General features: G+C 41.3%; 1 protein-coding gene across 3 annotated transcripts in view; it reads left to right on the forward strand.

Annotated features, from left to right (window-relative positions):
- LOC139751360 (phosphatidylinositol 4,5-bisphosphate 3-kinase catalytic subunit alpha isoform-like) overlaps positions 1-23,367 on the forward strand; it is a 230,685-nt gene that overhangs the window by 145,158 nt on the left and 62,160 nt on the right. For all 3 annotated transcript variants that reach the window (XM_071666721.1, XM_071666722.1, XM_071666720.1), the window contains exons 11-13: positions 11,567-11,755; positions 15,282-15,425; positions 17,932-18,056. In XM_071666721.1, the coding sequence (XP_071522822.1) occupies positions 11,567-11,755; positions 15,282-15,425; positions 17,932-18,056 (458 nt within the window). The remainder of the gene's footprint in view (positions 1-11,566; positions 11,756-15,281; positions 15,426-17,931; positions 18,057-23,367) is intronic.

The following is a 23,367-nucleotide window of genomic DNA, read 5'->3' on the forward strand; positions in this document are numbered from 1 at the left end:
GGCAAGTATGCAGTCTGTTGTGGATGAGAGAGCTTGGGAAGTGAGTCAGTTGTTGTTCGTTGATGATACAGCGCTGGTGGCTGATTCATGTGAGAAACTGCAGAAGCTGGTGACTGAGTTTGGTAAAGTGTGTGAAAGAAGAAAGCTGAGAGTAAATGTGAATAAGAGCAAGGTTATTAGGTACAGTAGGGTTGAGGGTCAAGTCAATTGGGAAGTAAGTTTGAATGGAGAAAAACCGGAGGAAGTGAAGTGTTTTAGATATCTGGGAATGGGTTTGGCAGCGGATGGAACCATGGAAGCGGAAGTGAATCATAGGGTGGGGGAAGGGGCGAAAATTCTGGGAGCCTTGAAGAATGTGTGTAAGTCGAGAACATTATCTCAGAAAGCAAAAATGGGTATGTTTGAAGGAATAGTGGTTCCAACAATGTTGTATGGTTGCGAGGCATGGGCTATGGATAGAGTTGTGTGCAGGAGGATGGATGTGCTGGAAATGAGATGTTTGAGGACAGTGTGTGGTGTGAGGTGGTTTGATCAAGTAAGTAATGTAAGGGTAAGAGAGATGTGTGGTAATAAAAAGAGCGTGGTTGAGAGAGCAGAAGAGGGTGTTTTGAAATGGTTTGGGCACATGGAGAGAATGAGTAAGGAAAGATTGACAAAGTGGATATACATGTCAAAGGTGGTGGGAACGAGAAGTGGGAGACCAAATTGGAGGTGGAAAGATGGAGTGTAAAAGATTTTGAGTGATCGGGTCCTGATCATGCAGGAGGGTGAAAGGTGTGGGAGGAATAGAGTGAATTGGAACGATGTGGTATACCGGGGTGGACGTGCTGTCTCCGGATTGAACCAGGGCATGTGAAGCGTCTGGGGTAAACCATGGAAAGTTGTATGGGGCCTGGATGTGGAAAGGGAACTGTAGTTTTGGATCATTATTACATGACAGCTAGAGACTGAGTGTGAATGAATGGGGTCTTTGTTGTCTTTTCCTAGCGCTACGTTGCACACTTGAGGGGGAAGGGGGTTTTTATTTCATGTGTGGTGGGTTGGCGAGGAATAAAGGCAGACAGTATGAGTTATGTACATGTGTATATATGTATATGTCTGTGTGTGTAAATATATGTATATGTTGAGATGTATAGGTATGTATATTCGTGTGTGTGGACGTGTATGTATATACATGTGTATTTGGGTGTGTTGAGCCTTTTTTTTCGTCTGTTTCCTTGCGCTACCTCGCTAACGCGGGAGACAGCAAGAAAGGAAAATAAATATATAGATATGTATATTTGTCCATCAACCCTATTGAACCTAATAACTTTGCTCCTGTTCACATTTACTCTCAGCTTTCTTTTTTCACACACTTTACCAATCTCAGTCACCTACTTCTGAAGTTTGTCACCCGAATCAGTCACCAGTGCTGTATCATCATCAAAGATGGTTTGGTCACATGGAGAGAATGAATGAGGAAAGATTGATAAAGAGGATATATTTGTCAGAGGTAGAGGGAACAAAAGAAGTTAGAGAACAAATTGGAGGTGCAAGGATGGAGTGAAAAAGATTTTGAGCAATCAGGGCCTGAACACACAGGAGGGTGAAAGGCTTGAAGGAATAGAGTGAAATGGAACGATGTGGTATACCAGGGTTGACATGCTGTCAATGGATTAGACCAGGTGTTTTGAAGCGTCTGGGGTAAACCTTGGAAAGTTTTGAGGGGCCACGATGTGGAAAGGGAGCTATTTATTTGGTGCATTACATGTGACAGCTAGAGACTAAGTAAGAATGAATGTGGCCTTTGTTTTCTTTTCCTAATGTTACTTTGCGCACATGGGGGAGGTGGGTGCCATTTCATGTGTGGTGGGGTGGCGACGGGAATGGATGAAGGCAGCTTGTATGAATATTTACTTATGTATATATGTGTGTATGTATAAGTATGTATATGTTGAAATTTATTGGTATGTATATGTGCGTGTGTGGGGGTTTATGTATATACATGTGATTGACAAAGAGGATAAATGTGTCAGAGGTAGAGGGAACGAGGAGAATTGGGAGACCAAATTGGAGGTGGAAAGATGGAGTGAAAAAGATTTTGAGTGATCGGGGCCTGAATATGCAGGAGGGTGAAAGGTGTGCAAGGAATAGAGTGAATCAGAACGATGTGGTATACCGAGGTCGACATGCTGTCAATGGATTGAACCAGGGCATGTGAAGTGTCTGGGGTAAATCATGGAAAGTTTTGTAGGGGCCTGGATTTCATGTATGATGCACCGAAACTACAGCTCCCTTTCTACATCCAGGCCCCACAGAACTTTCCATGATTTACCGCATACGCTTCACATGCCCTGGTTCAATCCATTAACAGCACATCGACCCAGATATACTACATTATTCTAATTCACTCTATTCCTTGCACGCTTTTCACCCTCCAGCATGTTCAGGACCTGCTCACTCAAAATCTTTTTCACTCCATCTTTCCACCTCCAATTTGGTCTCCCACTTCTCCTCGTTCCCTCCACCTCTGACACATGTATCCTCTTTGTCAATCTTTCCTCACTCGTTCTCTCCATGTGACCAAACAATTTCTAAACACCCTCTTCTGCTCTCTCAACCACACTCTTTTTATTACCACACATCTCTCTTACCCTATTATTACTTACTCGATCAAACCACCTCACACCACATATTGTCCTCAAACATCTCATTTTCAGCACATCCACCCTCCTGTGCACAACTCTATCTATAGCCCATGCCTCAGAACCATATAACATTGTTAGAACCACAATTTCTTCAAACATACCCATTTTTGCTTTCCAAGATAACGTTCTCGACTTCCACACATTTTTCAGTGCTCCCAGAACTTTTGCCCCCTCCCTCACCCTGTGATTCAATTCTGCTTCCATGAGTCCATCCGCTGCCAAATCCACTCCCAGATATCTAAAACACTTCACTTCCTCCAGTTTTTCTCCATTCAAACTTACTTCCCAATTGACTTGTCCCTCAACCCTACCTGTACCTAGTAACCTTGCTCTTATTCACATTTACTCTCAGGTTTCTTCTTTCATACACTTTACCAAACTCAGTCACCAGCTTTTGCAGTTTCTCACACGAATCAGCCACCAGTGCTGTATCATCAGCGAACAACAACTGACTCACTTCCCAGGCTCTCTCATCCACAACAGACTGCATACTTGCCCCTCTTTCCAATACTTTTGCATTCACCTCCCTAACAACCCCATCCATAAACAAATTAAATAACCATGGAGACATCATGCACACCTGCTGCAAACCAACATTCACTGAGAACCAGTCACTTTCCTCTCCTCCCTACTTGTACACATGCCTTACATTCTCGATAAAATCTTTTCACTGCTTCTAACAATTTGCCTCCCACACCATATATTCTTAATACCTTCCACAGAGCATTTCTATCAACTCTTATCATATACCTTCTCCAGATCCATAAATGCTGCATACAAATCCATTTGCTTTTCTAAGTATTTCTCACATACATTCTTCAAAGCAAACACCTGATCCACACATCCTCTACCACTTGTGAAACCACACTGCTCTTCCCCAATCTGATGCTCTGTACATTCCTTCACCCTCTCAATTAATACCCTTCCATATAATTTCCCAGGAATACTCAACAAACTTATAGCTCTGTAATTTGAGCACTCACCTTTATCCCCTTTGTACAATGACACTATGCAAGCATTCTGCTAATCATCAGGCACCTCACCATGCATTAAATATCCTTACCAACCAGTCAAAAATACAGTCACCCCCTTTTTTAATAAATTCCACTGCAGTACCATCCAAATCCGCTCCTTGCTGGCTTTCATCATCTGCAATGCTTTTACTACCTCTTCTCTGTTTCCCCAATCATTCTCCCTAACCCTCTCACTTTGCAGACCACCTCAACCAAAGCAGCCTATATCTGCCAATCCATCATTAAACACATTCAACAAACCTTCAAAATACACACTCCATCTCCTTCTCACATCACCGCTTCTTGTTATTACCTCCCCATTATCCCCCTTCACTGATGTTCCCATATGTTCCCTTGTCTTACGCACTTTATTTACCTCCTTCCAAAACATCTTTTTATTCTCCCTAGAATTTAATCATACTCTCTGAACCCAACTCTCATTTGCCCTCTTTTTCACTTCTTACATCCTTCTCTTGACCTCCTGCCTCTTTCTGTTATACATCTTCTAGACATTTGCATTATTTCCCTGCAAAAAGCGTCCAAATGCCTCTCTCTTCTCGCTCACTAATAATCTTACTTTTTCATCCCACCACTCGCTACCCTTTCTAATCTGCCCACCTCCCACGCTTCTCATGCCACAAGCATCTTTTGCGGAAGCCATCACTGCTTCCCTAAATACATCCCATTCCTCCCCCTTTCCTCTTATGTCCTTTGTTCTCACCTGTTTCCATTCTGTACTCAGTCTCTCATGGTACTTCCTCACACAAGTCTCCTTTCCAAGCTCACTTACTCTCACCACTCTCTTCACCCCAACATTCTCTCTTCTTTTCTGAAAAGCTCTACAAATCTTCACTTTCGCCTACACAAGGTAATATATATATATATATTTATATATATATATATATATATTTTTTTTTTTTTTATACTTTGTCGCTGTCTCCCGCGTTTGTGAGGTAGCGCAAGGAAACAGACGAAAGAAATGGCCCAACCCCCCCCCATACACATGTATATACATACGTCCACACACGCAAATATACATACCTACACAGCTTTCCATGGTTTACCCCAGACGCTTCACATGCCTTGATTCACTCCACTGACAGCACGTCAACCCCTGTATACCACATCGCTCCAATTCACTCTATTCCTTGCCCTCCTTTCACCCTCCTGCATGTTCAGGCCCCGATCACACAAAATCTTTTTCACTCCATCTTTCCACCTCCAATTTGGTCTCCCTCTTCTCCTCGTTCCCTCCACCTCCGACACATATAACCTCTTGGTCAATCTTTCCTCACTCATTCTCTCCATGTGCCCAAACCACTTCAAAACACCCTCTTCTGCTCTCTCAACCACGCTCTTTTTATTTCCACACATCTCTCTTACCCTTACGTTACTTACTCGATCAAACCACCTCACACCACACATTGTCCTCAAACATCTCATTTCCAGCACATCCATCCTCCTGCGCACAACTCTATCCATAGCCCACGCCTCGCAACCATACAACATTGTTGGAACCACTATTCCTTCAAACATACCCATTTTTGCTTTCCGAGATAATGTTCTCGACTTCCACACATTTTTCAAGGCTCCCAAAATTTTCGCCCCCTCCCCCACCCTATGATCCACTTCCGCTTCCATGGTTCCATCCGCTGCCAGATCCACTCCCAGATATCTAAAACACTTCACTTCCTCCAGTTTTTCTCCATTCAAACTCACCTCCCAATTGACTTGACCCTCAACCCTACTGTACCTAATAACCTGGCTCTTATTCACATTTACTCTTAACTTTCTTCTTCCACACACTTTACCAAACTCAGTCACCAGCTTCTGCAGTTTCTCACATATATATATATATATATATATATATATATATATATATATATATATATATATATTTTTTTTATTTTTTTTTCTTTTTTTTTTATACTTTGTCGCTGTCTCCCGCGTTTGCGAGGTAGCGCAAGGAAACAGACGAAAGAAATGGCCCAACCCCCCCCATACACATGTATATACATACTTCCACACACGCAAATATACATACCTACACAGCTTTCCATGGTTTACCCCAGACGCTTCACATGCCTTGATTCAATCCACTGACAGCACGTCAACCCCGGTATACCACATCGCTCCAATTCACTCTATTCCTTGCCCTCCTTTCACCCTCCTGCATGTTCAGGCCCCGATCACACAAAATCTTTTTCACTCCATCTTTCCACCTCCAATTTGGTCTCCCTCTTCTCCTCGTTCCCTCTACCTCCGACACATATATCCTCTTGGTCAATCTTTCCTCACTCATCCTCTCCATGTGCCCAAACCACTTCAAAACACCCTCTTCTGCTCTCTCAACCACGCTCTTTTTATTTCCACACATCTCTCTTACCCTTACGTTACTCACTCGATCAAACCACCTCACACCACACATTGTCCTCAAACATCTCATTTCCAGCACATCCATCCTCCTGCGCACAACTCTATCCATAGCCCACGCCTCGCAACCATACAACATTGTTGGAACCACTATTCCTTCAAACATACCCATTTTTGCTTTCCGAGATAATGTTCTCGACTTCCACACATTCTTCAAGGCCCCCAGAATTTTCGCCCCCTCCCCCACCCTATGATCCACTTCCGCTTCCATGGTTCCATCCGCTGCCAGATCCACTCCCAGATATCTAAAGCACTTCACTTCCTCCAGTTTTTCTCCATTCAAACTCACCTCCCAATTGACTTGACCCTCAACCCTACTGTACCTAATAACCTTGCTCTTATTCACATTTACTCTTAACTTTCTTCTTCCACACACTTTACCAAACTCAGTCACCAGCTTCTGCAGTTTCTCACATGAATCAGCCACCAGCGCTGTATCATCAGCGAACAACAAATGACTCACTTCCCAAGCTCTCTCATCCCCAACAGACTTCATACTTGCCCCTCTTTCCAAAACTCTTGCATTTACCTCTCTAACAACCCCATCCATAAACAAATTAAACAACCATGGAGACATCACACACCCCTGCCGCAAACCTACATTCACTGAGAACCAATCACTTTCCTCTCTTCCTACACGTACACATGCCTTACATCCTCGATAAAAACTTTTCACTGCTTCTAACAACTTTCCTCCCACACCATATATTCTTAATACCTTCCACAGAGCATCTCTATCAACTCTATCATATGCCTTCTCCAGATCCATAAATGCTACATACAAATCCATTTGCTTTTCTAAGTATTTCTCACATACATTCTTCAAAGCAAACACCTGATCCACACATCCTCTACCACTTCTGAAACCACACTGCTCTTCCCCAATCTGATGCTCTGTACATGCCTTCACCCTCTCAATCAATACCCTCCCATATAATTTACCAGGAATACTCAACAAACTTATACCTCTGTAATTTGAGCACTCACTCTTATCCCCTTTGCCTTTGTACAATGGCACTATGCACGCATTCCGCCAATCCTCAGGCACCTCACCATGAGTCATACATACATTAAATAACCTTACCAACCAGTCAACAATACAGTCACCCCCTTTTTTAATAAATTCCACTGCAATACCATCCAAACCTGCTGCCATATGTTTTATGTATGTATAGACATGTGTACAACGGTGGGTTGGGCCATTCTTTCGTCTGTTTCCTTGCGCTACCTTGCTAACGCAGGAGACAGTGACAAAGTATAATAAAAAAAAAAATGTGTGTGTGTGTGTGTGTATGTGTGTGTGTAAATGAGTAGGTGGGTTGTTCTTTGTTTCCTGGCACTACGTAACTTGTGGGAAACGGTGATCTAGGATGATAAGAAACGACTTGGGTACCCATGGAAAGCTCTGTGGGGCATGGATTTAGAGCTTTGGTTTTGGTGCATTGAGTGTGAACAAGTGGCCTTTTATGTTTGTTTTCTTGGTGCTACCTCACTGGAGCAGGGGTAGTGATACTATTTCCTGAGTGGCGGAGTAGCGACAGATGTGGATGAAGGCAAGCAAGTATGAATATGTATGTGTCGATAGTTTTTTTTTTTTTTTTTTTTTTTTTATACTTTGTCGCTGTCTCCCGCGTTTGCGAGGTAGCGCAAGGAAACAGACGAAAGAAATGGCCCAACCCCCCCCCATACACATGTACATACACACGTCCACACACGCAAATATACATACCTACACAGCTTTCCATGGTTTACCCCAGACGCTTCACATGCCTTGATTCAATCCACTGACAGCACGTCAACCCCTGTATACCACATCGCTCCAATTCACTCTATTCCTTGCCCTCCTTTCACCCTCCTGCATGTTCAGGCCCCGATCACACAAAATCCTTTTCACTCCATCTTTCCACCTCCAATTTGGTCTCCCTCTTCTCCTCGTTCCCTCCACCTCCGACACATATATTCTCTTGGTCAATCTTTCCTCACTCATTCTCTCCATGTGCCCGAACCATTTCAAAACACCCTCTTCTGCTCTCTCAACCACGCTCTTTTTATTTCCACACATCTCTCTTACCCTTACGTTACTTACTCGATCAAACCACCTCACACCACACATTGTCCTCAAACATCTCATTTCCAGCACATCCATCCTCCTGCGCACAACTCTATCCACAGCCCACGCCTCGCAACCATACAACATTGTTGGAACTACTATTCCTTCAAACATACCCATTTTTGCTTTCCGGGATAATGTTCTCGACTTCCACACATTTTTCAAGGCTCCCAAAATTTTCGCCCCCTCCCCCACCCTATGATCCACTTCCGCTTCCATGGTTCCATCCGCTGACAGATCCACTCCCAGATATCTAAAACACTTCACTTCCTCCAGCCTCTCACCATTCAAACTCACCTCCCAATTGACTTGACCCTCAACCCTACTGTACCTAATAACCTTGCTCTTATTGACATTTACTCTTAACTTTCTTCTTCCACACACTTTACCAAACTCCGTCACCAGCTTCTGCAGTTTCTCACATGAATCCGCCATCAGCGCTGTATCATCAGTGTCGATAGGTATATGTATGTATTTCTGTATGTATGTGCATTTATGTATGTATGTATGAGTGGATGGGCCATTCTTATCTGTTTCCTGGCACTACCTTGCTGACATGGGAAGCAGCAATTAAGTCTAATAATGACGATAATGATATGAGTGGATGGGCATTTCTTCATCTGTTACCTGGCCCTTCCTCGATGATGCAGGAAACAGCGATGAAGTATAATGAATGAACATATAGATAAATAGATAAATGAATATATGCATTATGTGCGTATATGTGTAAGAGATAGATCTTTCTTTGTCTGTTTCCTGTCGCTGCGTCACTAATCATGAAGGGGCAATCAAATGCATTAATAATGATAATAAAAATGATATAAAGACATGTAGTTAAATGCTTTATTTGAAATTTTGATGGGTTGTCTTATAGTGTGTTATCCCTTTACTCAGATGGTTTTAAAAGGATATTTAAGAATATGTTGTAGAGGAAGAAGATATAACCCCTCTTTATTGATCTAGGAAAGGCATATATATATATATTGTAAGGATGATCTTACATGTGAGAAACTGCAGAAGCTGGTGACGGAGTTTGGTAAAGTGTGTGGAAGAGTAAATGTGAATAAGAGCAAGGTTATTAGGTACAGTAGGGTTGAGGGTCAAGTCAATTGGGAGGTGAGTTTGAATGGAGAAAAACTGGAGGAAGTGAAGTGTTTTAGATATCTGGGAGTGGATCTGTCAGCGGATGGAACCATGGAAGCGGAAGTGGATCATAGGGTGGGGGAGGGGGCGAAAATTTTGGGAGCCTTGAAAAATGTGTGGAAGTTGAGAACATTATCCCGGAAAGCAAAAATGGGTATGTTTGAAGGAATAGTGGTTCCAACAATGTTGTATGGTTGCGAGGCGTGGGCTATGGATAGAGTTGTGCGCAGGAGGATGGATGTGCTGGAAATGAGATGTTTGAGGACAATGTGTGGTGTGAGGTGGTTTGATCGAGTAAGTAACGTAAGGGTAAGAGAGATGTGTGGAAATAAAAAGAGCGTGGTTGAAAGAGCAGAAGAGGGTGTTTTGAAATGGTTTGGGCACATGGAGAGAATGAGTGAGGAAAGATTGACCAAGAGGATATATGTGTCGGAGGTGGAGGGAACGAGGAGAAGAGGGAGACCAAATTGGAGGTGGAAAGATGGAGTGAAAAGGATTTTGTGTGATCGGGGCCTGAACATGCAGGAGGGTGAAAGGAGGGCAAGAAATAGAGCGAATTGGAGTGATGTGGTATACAGGGGTTGACGTGCTGTCAGTGGATTGAACCAAGGCATGTGAAGCGTCCGGGGTAAACCATGGAAAGCTGTGTAGGTATGTATATTTGCGTGTGTGGACGTGTGTATGTACATGTGTATGGGGGGGGGGTTGGGCCATTTCTTTCGTCTGTTTCCTTGCGCTACCTCGCAAACGCGGGAGACAGCGACAAAGTATAAAAAAAAAAAAAAAAGGATGATCTTAGAATGTGTTAAGTAACACATGGTGTTAGAGGAAATATACTGGGAGGAGCAATAGATAAAAGTAGTAGTTAGGCACATGTAGGCAGGAGCACAAGGCAGAATTAGGTGGCAGGAACATTAGGCAGGAGTATTAGGTAGATGTAGTTAGTAGGAACATTAGGTAGGAGCTTTTGCAAACACTGTGTTAGGAATGTCCTCTGCCAGTGGCCTGTTAAGGCTGAGGCACTAAACACTAAGAAGCAGCACTGGAGTTCACTAGTTTCAAATGGAAACTATTGTCATGTTCACACCCTGGAAGGAGTTCTAGGTGGGAACAAGCCTCCGGGGTTTGGATAGATGAATAGATAGTGAAATACAAATGCAAAGAGTAGAGCATTTGTTAGAAGTAATGATAATGTAGTAAATTACAAATGCAAAAAGTGGAGCATGTGTTAGAAGTAATGATAATCTTTTGGGTCAAAGACTAAATTTGATTAAAGGCAAAGGTATTTCTATTTACCATACCTGTATTATATATAACAAACAAGAAGAGAAAAGGGTGAATGGTTCCAGGTGAGTGTGGGTCTGTAGCAGAGGTGTGTGATGTCACCATTGCTGCTAATCTGTTGTAGGATGGGATAATTGGGTAGATGAATGCAAGGGATTTGGAGAGAACATTAGGTATGCAGGATGTTGTGGGTGGGGAGGCCTGGGAGATGAGTCAGTTGTCTGGATGATGATTTAGTAGAGGAAATTGTGGAAGTGTACAAAGATTTATGGTGTGTTGAAAATTTCCTCATGCGTCACCTTATAATTCAAAGGTTACAGAAATGTAGATTTTTTCATACTTGTTTGCTGTATCTCATGTAGCAAGGTAACACAAGAACAGATAAGAAATGGCCTTATTTGCTTACATCTACTCTTTAGCTGTCAGGTGTAATGCACTGAAACTGTAGACATCCTACCCACAACCAAGCCCCACAAACTTTTCTGTAGTTTCCTCGACTACTTTATATATCCTGGTTCAGCCCATAGACTGCTTATCATTCCCTGTTTACCACATTCCTCCAAATTACTCTATTCCATGAGCACCTCACACTTTCCTGCACGTTCAAGCCCCAATTGCTCAGCATCTTTCACTCCATCCTTCCACCTTCTCGGTTTCATCTTGCTTGCTCCCTCCACTTATGATGTGTATACCATCTTAGTCAGCCTTTCACTCCTCATCTCTAGGCATCCAAACTGTTTCAACACACCGTCTTCAGCTCCCTCATGCAAACTATTCCTGCTTCCACACCTCTCTCTTGCTCTCTCATTTCAGTCAACCCTCCTCACACCACATATTGCTCTCAAGCATTTCATTTCCAACACAGGTTAATAGTATATTGAATATTACTTTGGCAGAATGTAGACAGTGACTCCTCTGACCAGTCCATAATCAGGAAGATAGTTGAGCAAGATCCATTCAGTGAACTTACTGAGGAGGACAAGGAATTGCTGTGGTCCATGCGGAGATTGTGTCCATCTGTGCCTGACTCACTTCCGAGGCTCCTTGATACAGTGAAGTGGTCATCAAGGGACCACGTCAGTCAGGTATGACTTCAGACTAATAGATTTCATAGCATAGAATCATCAGATAATCGATTATCAAAATTGACTTTCTGTTCCTGTGAATGTTTGATTCGGCATTATTATGATGTATGTACATGTACACCTTCTAATAAATTATTTGGCACCCTTTGTTCTGATAAACCCCACAACAATTACTGGTGTGGTTGGTACCCCTGTCTTTGTGTATGTCTGCGTCTGTGGGTGTGAAAGTGATATGATGTTTTCTGTAGCCACGTGTTGTATTTAATGGTTAATGAACAGGAATACATAGTGTTAAAACAAAAGCTATAAATGACAGCATTACCCTCTGTAATATAATCATCAGACCCACGGTCTGTATTAATGTTTGCATGAAACCAATGAATCAGGGTGCCATTTAGGGATTTCTTGCATTGTAAGATGCACTGACATAAACCCTCATCATTACAAAATGAAGAGGATGGAAAGCATGTAAAAGTTCAGTAACATAAGACCACATGCACAAAGAACACAGAATTTTTGTGTATCATGATAGTGAAGTGACAGTACTGATATGAATATGAAGCAGGGAATGAGTTACAAAACAAGGTATATTTCTTTATTATGCCAACAAAAGATTAGTAGGTCCTTGATGATGTGATTGGTAGGGAAATCCATGTGAGACAAACAATGTTAGTGTTAGCATAGACTTTTACAGCAGGAAGTTCATTATCTAAATACAGTGTATATCAAATATGTTGGAATCAATATAGGTTCAACTTGAGCTGATCTTCGGAGCGTACAGTAGAAATTGTATTGTTTATTTCGAATCATAACTGTGTTAGATGAGATGAAAACCATGCCAAATAGTTTAAACTGTGTCTGAGCAGCAGTAACTGTTGGCAGAGTTAAAAGTAAAATAACTTCTGGTGAAACGTGTGTACCTTTCTTATCAAACAGTTTACCACCCTGGCATGTGACCAGTCAGCCCATATGATATATCTATTGTTCTGTGATTGCAAGTCTGTCAGTAGCAGGAATCGATAGTACTGTAGTGTTAATGTGAACACTGCTGTAGTGGTTGATTAGTATCATGAAGCATAATTTGGTTCACATGTAAAGCCACTGTGAAATGGTGTACTAGTCACAAGCTACAGAGTAACTGGCAGCTCAGCAGATCAGGGATACCAACCATGCACCATACCTCAGGAGTTTTTACCAAAATTTTTGTTTGGTGTATCATATTGTATATCACACTGTAAGGATGCCGAATAATCTTTTATTGGATGTACAGTGTTTGCTGTTACGAAAACTTTTAAGTATTATTATTTTGTGTGCAGGTATCCTTTGTATATCAGCAACTCATTTATCATAATTATAATTTTAATGTAAGTAATGAATAAGGAGAAAAGTTCATTCACTTTAAGGATGAGATTCATTTTCATAGAGTTTTGAATCTCTGATGACCTCCCTACTTTTTGATCTTGGCATGAAGTTGACATTCTGGTATTACTAGAGGAGTGTTTTGCTTTGTTATATAACTATTCTAACCATACAATAACTATATTTATTTATATTATTTTATTATACTTAGTCGCTGTCTCCGTGTTAGCGAGGTAGTGCAAAGAAACAGATGAAAGAATAGCCCAACCCACCCACATACTCATGTATATACATAAATGCCCGCTTATGCACATATACATACCTATACATTTCAATGTATACATACATAATACATACACAGACATATACATATATACACATGTACATAATTCATACTTGCTGCCTTCATCCATTCCCATTGCCATCCCGCCACACATGAAATAGCACCCCCTTCCCCCATGTGCACACGAGGTAGTGCTAAGAAAAGACAACAGAGGCCACATTTGTTCACACTCAGTCTCTAGCTGTCATGTATAATGCACCGAAACCACAGCTCCCTTTCCATATCCAGGCCCCACAAAACTTTCCATGGTTTACCCCAGAGGCTTTACATGCCCAGGTTCAATCCATTGATAGCACATCGACCCCGATATACCACACCATTCTAATTCACTCTATTCCTTGCATGCCTTTCACCCTCCTGTATGTTCAGGCCCTGATCATTCAAAATCTTTTTCACTCCATCTTTCCACCTCCAATTTGGTTTCCCACTTCTCCTCATTCCCTCTACCTCTGACACATATATCCTTTTTGTCAATTTTTTCCTCACTCATTCTCTCCATGTGACCAAACCATTTCAACACACCTTCTTCTGTTCTTTCAACCACTTTTTATTACCACACATCTCTCTTACCCTTTCATTACTTACTCGATCAAACCAAACTATGTTTATAACTAATAAAAAGATTGAAGTCCCCAAAACTGGTGAAGCTCCTTGCTGCTTCATAGCCTTTAGTGCCTCACCCATAACAGACTACTGGCTTGGGTAATGTTTTCAGAGGCTGCTTCCTAATGTTTTTACTGCTTACTACTATAGTATTGCCATCTAACTGAGGCACTTGGAGAGCAGTACCATTGATAGTGGGAAGGGTTTCTAGATGTTATATGATCTTTTTTTTCAATTGCATGAATTGGAATTTGTCTCATAGCTTGAAAAGACTTTCATAGAGATTGCAAATGGTAAGTATGAGAGACACTATTAATGACTTTATTTTGAAAGTTTTCCTTGAAAACCTTTATTGTTCCATTCTATTAATTCTATTTATCTATCTTTTTCATTTATATATTTATTGTACTTAATCACCGTCTCCCATGTTAGCGAGGTAGCACTAGGATACAGATGAAAGAATGGCACAACCCACCCACATACACATGTATATGCATAAATGACCACACACGCTTATTTCAATGTATACATACATATACATACACAGACATATACATATATACACATGTACATATTCATACTTGATGCCTTCATCCATTCCTGTCGCCACTCCGCCACACATGAAAAAGCATCCCTCCCATCCACTGCGAAATCCACTTGCCTCCCAGTTAACTTGTCCCTCAACCCTACTGAACCTAATAACCTTGCTCTCATTCACATTTACTCTTAGCTTTCTTCTTTCACACTCTTTACCAAACTCAGTCACCAGTTTCTGCAGTTTCTCGCTCGAACCAGCCACCAGTGCTGTATCATCAGCGAACAAGAACTGACTCACTTCCCAAGCCCTCTCATCCACAACAGGCTGCATACTTGCCCCTCTTTCCAAAACTTGCACATACCTCCCTAACCACCCCATCCATAAACAAATGAAACAACTATGGAGACATCACGCACTCCTGCCGCAATCTGACATTTACTGGGAACAATCACTTTCCTCTCCTCCTACTCGTACTCATGCCTTACATCTTATCTATCTATCTATCTATCTATCTATCTATCTATCTGTCTTTATCTCTAATTCCTGTTCCAATTGGAACTCCCTCAAAGGGGTGGCCATGGCAACAGTCTCTGTAACTAAAGAACTCCATTCTTGTGGCATATTAATTTTTAGATAAAGGTCCCCCAGTCCTTAGATTTTTATGGCAATTTTTGTCTTTCCAGTTGTACCTTCTCCTTAAAGAGTGGCCAATAGTATCCCCAGAGACAGCTTTGGAGCTGTTACAGTGTAAATATCCTGACCCCACTGTACGTAAACATGCAGTCAAGTCCTTAGACAGAGGCCTTCCAGATGAAGGGCTTTTTCAGGTTAGTGGATAATATATTCATTTGTACTTTTTTGTATTCCTTATTTCATACTACAAAAAATTAGATATGCTACTCATTACACAGCCATTTATTTAGTTTATCACTCAAGTAAACCATCTGTTGATGCTCTTAATTGTGTAATCTTGGTGTAACAAGAGATTGATCAAGGGACCAAGGGAGTGTATTTCTTCAGGAGCAGGGAAATTGTGGACTTTTTCCATGACAAGATCGTATAGTACTCCTTTTCACAATTGCCAAAGCTGATTTTTCTCTCAAGGTGTTACCACATTCAAGCAGTGTCCAGTAACACCTGTATTGATTGATTAATTTCGTTAGCCAGAGAGCCCTTATTGGAGCTCCTGCACCGTCAAGGCTATGGTGTAAGTGGTAGCAGGGAAATGATATACGTCTTTAGGGTGAGAAGTCCCTTGACATGATTATACTCTTTAGTCTTTTAATAGTGATACAACGTTGTTGAAGGTGATGTTTCACTCTCAGTGTGACTTTATGAATATGGAACCCAGTAACATGAGTAACATACACATACACATGCATGCACTGGTCTCCATGGTGTACTGGTTAGCATAACTGACCATGAGTCAGCATGGGCCAGCTTGGGGTTGGACCTGCATGGGTTTGAATCCAAAGCATGGTGGTCAGCCTACACCAAACCCAGATGTTCATTCTACCTTCGGGGCTGGTCACTAAATGTGTACCCATAGGTTGGGGTGTTTTTGTACATGCTTAACATGATACATAAATACAAGGTTTAGAGTTGGGGCAACGTGAGTGTAAAATTTTCTTGCCATAACACAAATAATGATTACACAAGAGATTGGGCTTCTTTTGGCTTGGCTGCCCCCTTGAGGGAGTTCCAGATGGCAACAAGTATCAGAGATAAAGATAGATAGATGGGGCCCCATCAGTGTAAAACTCCTCCATGCAGTACATATGGGTAATTACACATATATGGAGATAGAGAAATTGTTTTGTGCAAAGTGAGAGTGTCATGGCTGTTGATTTGGTGAAAGCCTTTTACAAGATGATGTGTGGCAAGAAAGCTGGAGTAAATGGGATTACATTTAAATTTCTCAAGAAAAGAAGTAACTCTGTTGTAGATTGGTTAGTTTAGATTTTAGATATATGTATGGTTCATGGTGAGATGCCTTAGGTTTGGAGGAATGCATTTGCAGTGCTATTGTGTTAAGGCAGGGGGTCAAAAATGAATGTTCAGCTTACAGAGTTATAAGTTTTTTAGTGTACCGGGTAAGTTGTATGGGAAAGTGATGATTGAGAGGGTGGTGGTATACCCGGAGGGTCAGATTGGGGAAGAAGAGTGTGGCGTAAGGAATACTTGAGGATATGTGGATCAAGTGTTTGATGTGAAGAATGTGTGAGAAAACATATGGTAAGGTGCTGGAGATGGTCTTTGGAAGGTGTTAGGAATATATGGTGTGGGAGGAAAACATCAGTGAAGGGAGGACATGGGTAAGTGGTAACAGGTAAGTATGAGATGATTAGGAGATGGCATGAATAGTTTGAAGGACTGTTGAACATGTTAGATGACAGGGTAGTAGATATGGGATGTTTGGGCCAGGAGGTATGCAAAGTGAGAGGATCATGACAAGTGATGTGGTGGAAAGATAAGGGATAGTGAAAGCCTTGTATAAGATGAAGTACAACACAGCTGGAGAGGATGGAATTGCAGCTGATTTTCTAAAGGAAGCAGGTGGCTGTTGTTCATTCATTTGTTAGGAATATTGATGTTTGGTTCAAGGTGGAGTGCCTTTGGATTAGTAGAATGCCTGTTTTTAGAGTGTTCAAGGTGAGGCAAGGGGGACAAAAGAATATACTTGAATTACAGAGGTATAAGTTTCTTGAATGCACCTGATAGGTTGTATAGAAGAGTAGTGGTTTAGAGGATTGTGGCATGCACACAGTATCATTTTAGAGAGGAGCAGTGTGACTTCAGGAGCAATGGAGGATGTGCAGATCAGATATTTGCTTCGAAGAGTGTGTGTGTGAGAAGTGCTTAGAGAATCCAAGATGCCCATGATGAGGGCATGCAATTGCCCTCGCCATCTCTGTTACCATAAAGAATATTTATCTCTGCACATTGTGGTTTTTGTATCTCATGTATATGATATTTGGAATATTCAGAGAAGGATTTGCAGTATCCTTAGTACTAGGACTGCATCTTTCTTGTTATGTTTTTCCTTTTTTTCATCTACTTTGCCTTTTCCTGTAGATGAAGAAGGATAATGCATGGAGAATCATGTCCACACTTATTGTCATTGCATGATTTTTAAAATCATATGAGATTACTGTTATGCTCTGCATTATGGTTGTGAGTGTTGAATATAAGAAGAATGGACACTATGAAATGGATATTCTTCATTTTGGTCATTTAGTAACTTTTTGCACATGAGTAATTGGTGCTTAAGTTCAGCAAATTTATACCTTTCAAATATTATATACTAGTAGAGTTTTATTTACTTTTTTCTAGTATCTGCTACAACTAGTCCAGGCCTTGAAGCACGAGCCATACCTAGACTCGCCACTTCTTAGATTTCTTTTACGGAAAGCGCTGACCAACGCCAAGATTGGAAATTTCTTTTTCTGGCAGCTAAAGTGAGTGTCAAATGTGTTTAGTGTACCTCATATGTGTTATATCATAATACTGCTTGTCGTTGTATCTCTGTTTTCCTCTAAGTTTGATGCTACTGTATTAGAATAATTGAAATGCTTGACTAGTCTTTATTATACTTTTTTTAGTCATCTATGGAAACAGGTATTACTGTTATTTTTATGAATGATGTTGTTGCTTTCATTATTGTTAATGCTGTTTCTTTAAACCTTTCCCACATTTTATTTTTTGACACCAGTATCAGATGGAGTGCATTTCTTAGGCTCAACCTCCAACCAAGGCTCAGGAGAAACTTGGACCCCATTGCTACTTTTGACTCCAGGCCCTTTATGTTCCCTTCCTTTTAACTCCTTCTTAACACCTAGAATTTTCCTCCTTTAGGACATTCCAGTCAATCTTCCTGTTTACAGCAATTGTCATTTGAAAATTGCCATACTGTTGTGGCCTACAGGAAGAGGGTCCAAACACCTGAGGTTAAGATAGAATCTCTATTGGAGAAAGACCTTCTGCCTTTTTTTTTTTCATGTTGAAGGCTCCAGTCTTGGACAACATTCCACATCAAGTCCAGGCCTTGATTGAAATGTAGAGAGAATTATGAAAGTGAAAAAGAAAACACAAGAAAAGTATTTGCAAATTTTGTAGGAAATGAAACACTCGTCTTTTAAAATGTGTTAGGTCAAAGTTATTGGGAAAGACATGAGAGGGTAGAGAATTCCAAAGCTTTGACATGTACGGAAAGAAATAGTTATCAAACTGGCCTACCCTTGTGTTCCTGATGGCCAGACAGTAATCATGTGACACAGCAGCTTTCCAAGTATTGCTTAGTGTAGCTAGTGGTGGGGGCAGACAAATAGCCAGCTCTTGGGAGTAAAAACCAATGTAATACCTACAGGAGAGGGAAAGTGAACCAACATTGCAGTGAAGGGTAAGAGGGTCAAGTTTGGAAGTTGGCCTTGAACAGTTTATAAGTTGGACTTCTTTTGACTCAACTGTGTCAATGATGATGTAAGAGCAGTACTTCATACAAGGACGAAACACTCTCTTGTGTAGGTGGAGCAGCTGTTCTGAAGACGAGAAGTTTCAACAGGTAAACAGGACACCCAGTTTCTTAGAGGGAGACGTTGCTATTCCTGTAATGCGGGGTTTCCAAGAAAGAGTGGATGTTACTTATATAGCTAATGGATACTCAAATAGGAAAATATATATTTTGTAATTGATTATAGCTAATGAGATACGAAGTTCATGGAAAAATTTATGAAAATCTGTTTTATTTATTCTAGGGCTAGATATAGCTAATGATACTCAAATAGGAAAAATAGATATTTGTAATTGATTATAGCTAATGAGATAGGCAGTTTGTAGAAAAATTTATGAAAATCTGTTTTATTTATCTCTAAGGTAGATCGTTTTCCTCATCATGAGAGACTTTTGGAACCATGGGAGTTTGAACCTTCTAATCATTTGCCTTGTGGTATGGAAAGTGCTTCTTACCCTTTAATAATTATCCATCCTGTGGTAGCAGCAACTTGCATGTTTCTAGGTCTGTCCTTGATCAATCAGGAACTCTTTGTCGAAGATGATATCATCATCCCACTCCCAGTCTGGTCCATAGGTGACTGGCCACCTCATAATTCTTTGGATCCTCTCTGGTACAGGTGTCTGTTCACAACTTTCTATTTTTAGTTTTTAGATTTCTTCTGTCCAATGATAGATAAGGTGAATATTAGGTGTGGGTATATAAGTGCTGTTGAATTATTTTTTGTGCTTTGGATATTTGTTATATTCAGTGAATCGTGTATAGTGAAACTTTTCCTTACCAGAGGGAGAAAAGTTCTGTTTTCTCATGGGGTTATGATAATTGGAGTGTCTTGTGGACAAAGATCACTGCCCAAGTCACTGTGGGTATGCATAGTCACTTGGCTTTCATTGGTTTTGGTTTTGCACCTTTTGCGTTGTATCTCATGTCCTTGTGAGATCATCTCTTTTTCCCTGCGGACCTGTTGTCAGTTTTTGAGATGGGAACTGAGTTCATAGATTTTTTAGGCCCAGTTTTTTTTCTTTTTTAAGGCTCCAGTCATGGACAAAAGACCACATCAAGGCTGGGCCTCAATTGAAATATAAAGAGAATCATATTTATTTATTTATTTTGCTTTGTCGCTGTCTCCTGTGTAGCGAGGTAGCGCAGGGAAACAGACGAAAGAATGGCCCAACCCACCCACATACACATGTATATACATACACATCCACACCCACAAATATACATACCTATACATCTCAATGTATACATATATATACCCACACAGACATATACATATATACCCATGTACATAATTCATAGTCTGCCTTTATTCATTCCCATCGCCACCCCGCCACACATGGAATAACAACACCCTCCCCCCTCATGTGTGCGCGGTAGCGCTAGGAAAAGACAACAAAGGCCCCATTCGTTCGCACTCAGTCTCTAGCTGTCATGTAATAATGCACAGAAAACACAGCTCCCTTTCCACATCCAGGCCCCACAGAACTTTCCATGGTTTACCCCAGACGCTTCACATGCCCTGGTTCAATCCATTGACAGCACGTCGCCCCGGTATACCACATTGTTCCAATTCACTCTGTTCCTTGCACGCCTTTCACCCTCCTGCATGTTCAGGCCCCGATCACTCAAGATCTTTTTCACTCCATCTTTCCACCTCCAATTTGGTCTCCCACTTCTCCTCGTTCCCTCCACCTCTGACACATATATCCTCTTGGTCAATCTTTCCTCACTCATTCTCTCCATGTGATCAAACCATTTCAAAACACCCTCTTCTGCTCTCTCAACCACATGAGATGGAAAAAGAAAAGACAAGGGAAAGTTTTTATGAATTTTGGAGGAAGTGAAAGACCTGTCTTTTGAAAAGTGCCAGGTCAGAGTTATTGGGAAAGTCATAAGAAGGTAGAGAGCTTAATTGAGTAGTGTTTAGTTGTAACTTTTCAAGATTGGTTCATTGTATCCCTGTTCTTGAGCCACTGTTTAGTTAGGTGACACATGTAACACATTACCCAGAGTTGATACTATACTGTGAGGATTATCATGAAGGGAAACTAAAAATAGGATTCAGCCCTTTTCCCAGGCTGTTGTACTGCTTATATATTAGTTTATCTTTCTGGTGATGGTGGCCCATCTAGGCAAGATTAAAAGTACTTCTCAATGCTGTATACTGTGATGCCAGTGGAGTGTTAGCTGTCAATGCATGGAAATAGAAATGGCATGATGAGGTCTTGTCCTTAGCAAATTTATAGGACATGATCATTCTGCATTACACGGTCATTATTAGGAATGCTAGGATAAATCAGTATGCCAACAGATTTATGCTCCACTCATCTTGCTGATGGTAGGCAAGGGCACCTTAGTAAGTAGTTTGTATAAGTATATAGACACCCCCCCTTTTTGTTTTATTTAGCTGAGATGGCATGGGCAGCTGAGGCCCTGAGCAAGGCCATCCCATTAATGCTATATATGGTGAAGAGCTTGTGGATTTGTGTGGTGAAAAAAGACTGGTGACTGGGAATACCTGGTTTCAAAAGAGATATATACATAAGTATACATATGTGAGTAGGAGAGATGGTCAAAGGGCATATTTGGATTACATGTTGATATTTAGGCATGTAAAAGAGAGACTTTTGGATGTTAATGTGCTGAGAGGGAATGTCTGATCACTATTTTATGGATACAAAGGTAAAGAATTGTAGAGGTTTCCAGAAAAGAAGAGAAAATGTTGGGGAGAAGAGAGTGGTGAGAGTAAGTGAGCTTGGAAAGGAAACTTGTGTGAGGAAGTACCAGGAGAGATTGAGTGTAGAATGGCAAAAGGTGAGAGCAAATGACATGAGGAGAGTGGGTGAGGAATGGGTTGTATTTAGGGAAGCAGTGATGGCTTGTGCAAAAGATGCATGTGGCATGAGAAAGGTGGGGTGTGGGGAGATGTGAAAGGGTATTGAGTGGTGGGATGAGGAAGTAAGGTGAAAGAGAAAAGAGAGGCATTTGGACGATACTTGCAGGGAAGTAGTGCAAATGACTGGGATATGTATAAAAAAAAGTGGCAGGAGGACAAGAGAAAGGTGCAAGGGTTGAAAAAGAGGGCAAATGAGAGTTGAGGTGAGAGTATCATTAAATATTAAGGAGAGTAAAAAGATGTTTTGGATGGGGGTAAATAAAGTGCATAAGACAAGAGAACAAATGGGAACATTGGTGAAGGAGGGCAAATGGGGAGGTAATAACAGGTAGTGATGAAGTGAGAAGGAGTTGGAGTGAGTATTTTGAAGGTTTGTTGGATGTTTGATGATAGACTGGCAGATATAGGGTCTTTTGGTCAGGGTTGTGTGCGAAGTGAGAGGGTCAGGGAGAATGGTTCGGTAAAGAAAAAAGAGGTAGTGAAAGCTTTGCGGAAGATGGAATCCAGCAAGGCGGCAGTTTTGGATTGTATTGCAGCGTAATTTATTAAAAAAGGGGTGCCTGTGTTATTGATTGGTTGGTAAGGATATTCGGTGTATGTTTGGACATAGTGAAGCGCCTGAGGATTGGTGGAATGCATGCGTAGTGCCATTGTACAAAGCCGAAGGGGATAAAGGTGAATGTTCAAACTGCAGAGGCATAAGTTTGTTGAGTATTCCTGGGAAATTATATAGGAGGGTATTGGTTGAGAGTGAAGGCATGTACAGAGCATCAGATTGGGGAAGAGCAGCATGGTTTCAGAAGTGGTAGAGGATGTGTGGATCAGGTGTTTGCTTTGAAGAATGTATGTGAGAAATTTTTAGAAAAACAGATGGATTTATATGGAGCATTTATGGATCTGGAAAAGGCATATGATAGGATGGATAGAGATGCTTTGTGGAAGGTTTTAAGAGTATTTGATATGGGAGGTAAGTTGCTAGAGGCAGTGAAAAGTTTTTATGGAGGATGTAAGGCACGTGTACGAGTAGGAAGAGAGGAGAGTGATTGGTTCCCAGTGAAAGCTGGTTTGTGGCAGGGTGTGTAATGTCCCCATGGTGGTTTAATTTGTTCATGGATGGTTAGGGATGTAAATGTAAGAGTTTTGGAAAGAGGGGCAAGTATGCAGTCTGTTGTGGATGAGAGGGCCTGGGAAGTGCATCAGTTGTTCGCCAGTGATACAGCTCTAGTGGCTGATTCGGTTGGTGACTGAGTTTCGAAAAGTGTGTGAAAGGAGAAAGTTGAGAGGAAATGTGAAAAAGAGCAAGGTTATTAGGTTGAGTAGGGTTGAGGGACAAGTTTATTGGGATGTAAGTTTGAATGGA

Source organism: Panulirus ornatus, chromosome 11 (genome assembly GCF_036320965.1).
Source record: "Panulirus ornatus isolate Po-2019 chromosome 11, ASM3632096v1, whole genome shotgun sequence".
Taxonomy (NCBI): Eukaryota; Metazoa; Arthropoda; class Malacostraca; order Decapoda; family Palinuridae; genus Panulirus; species Panulirus ornatus.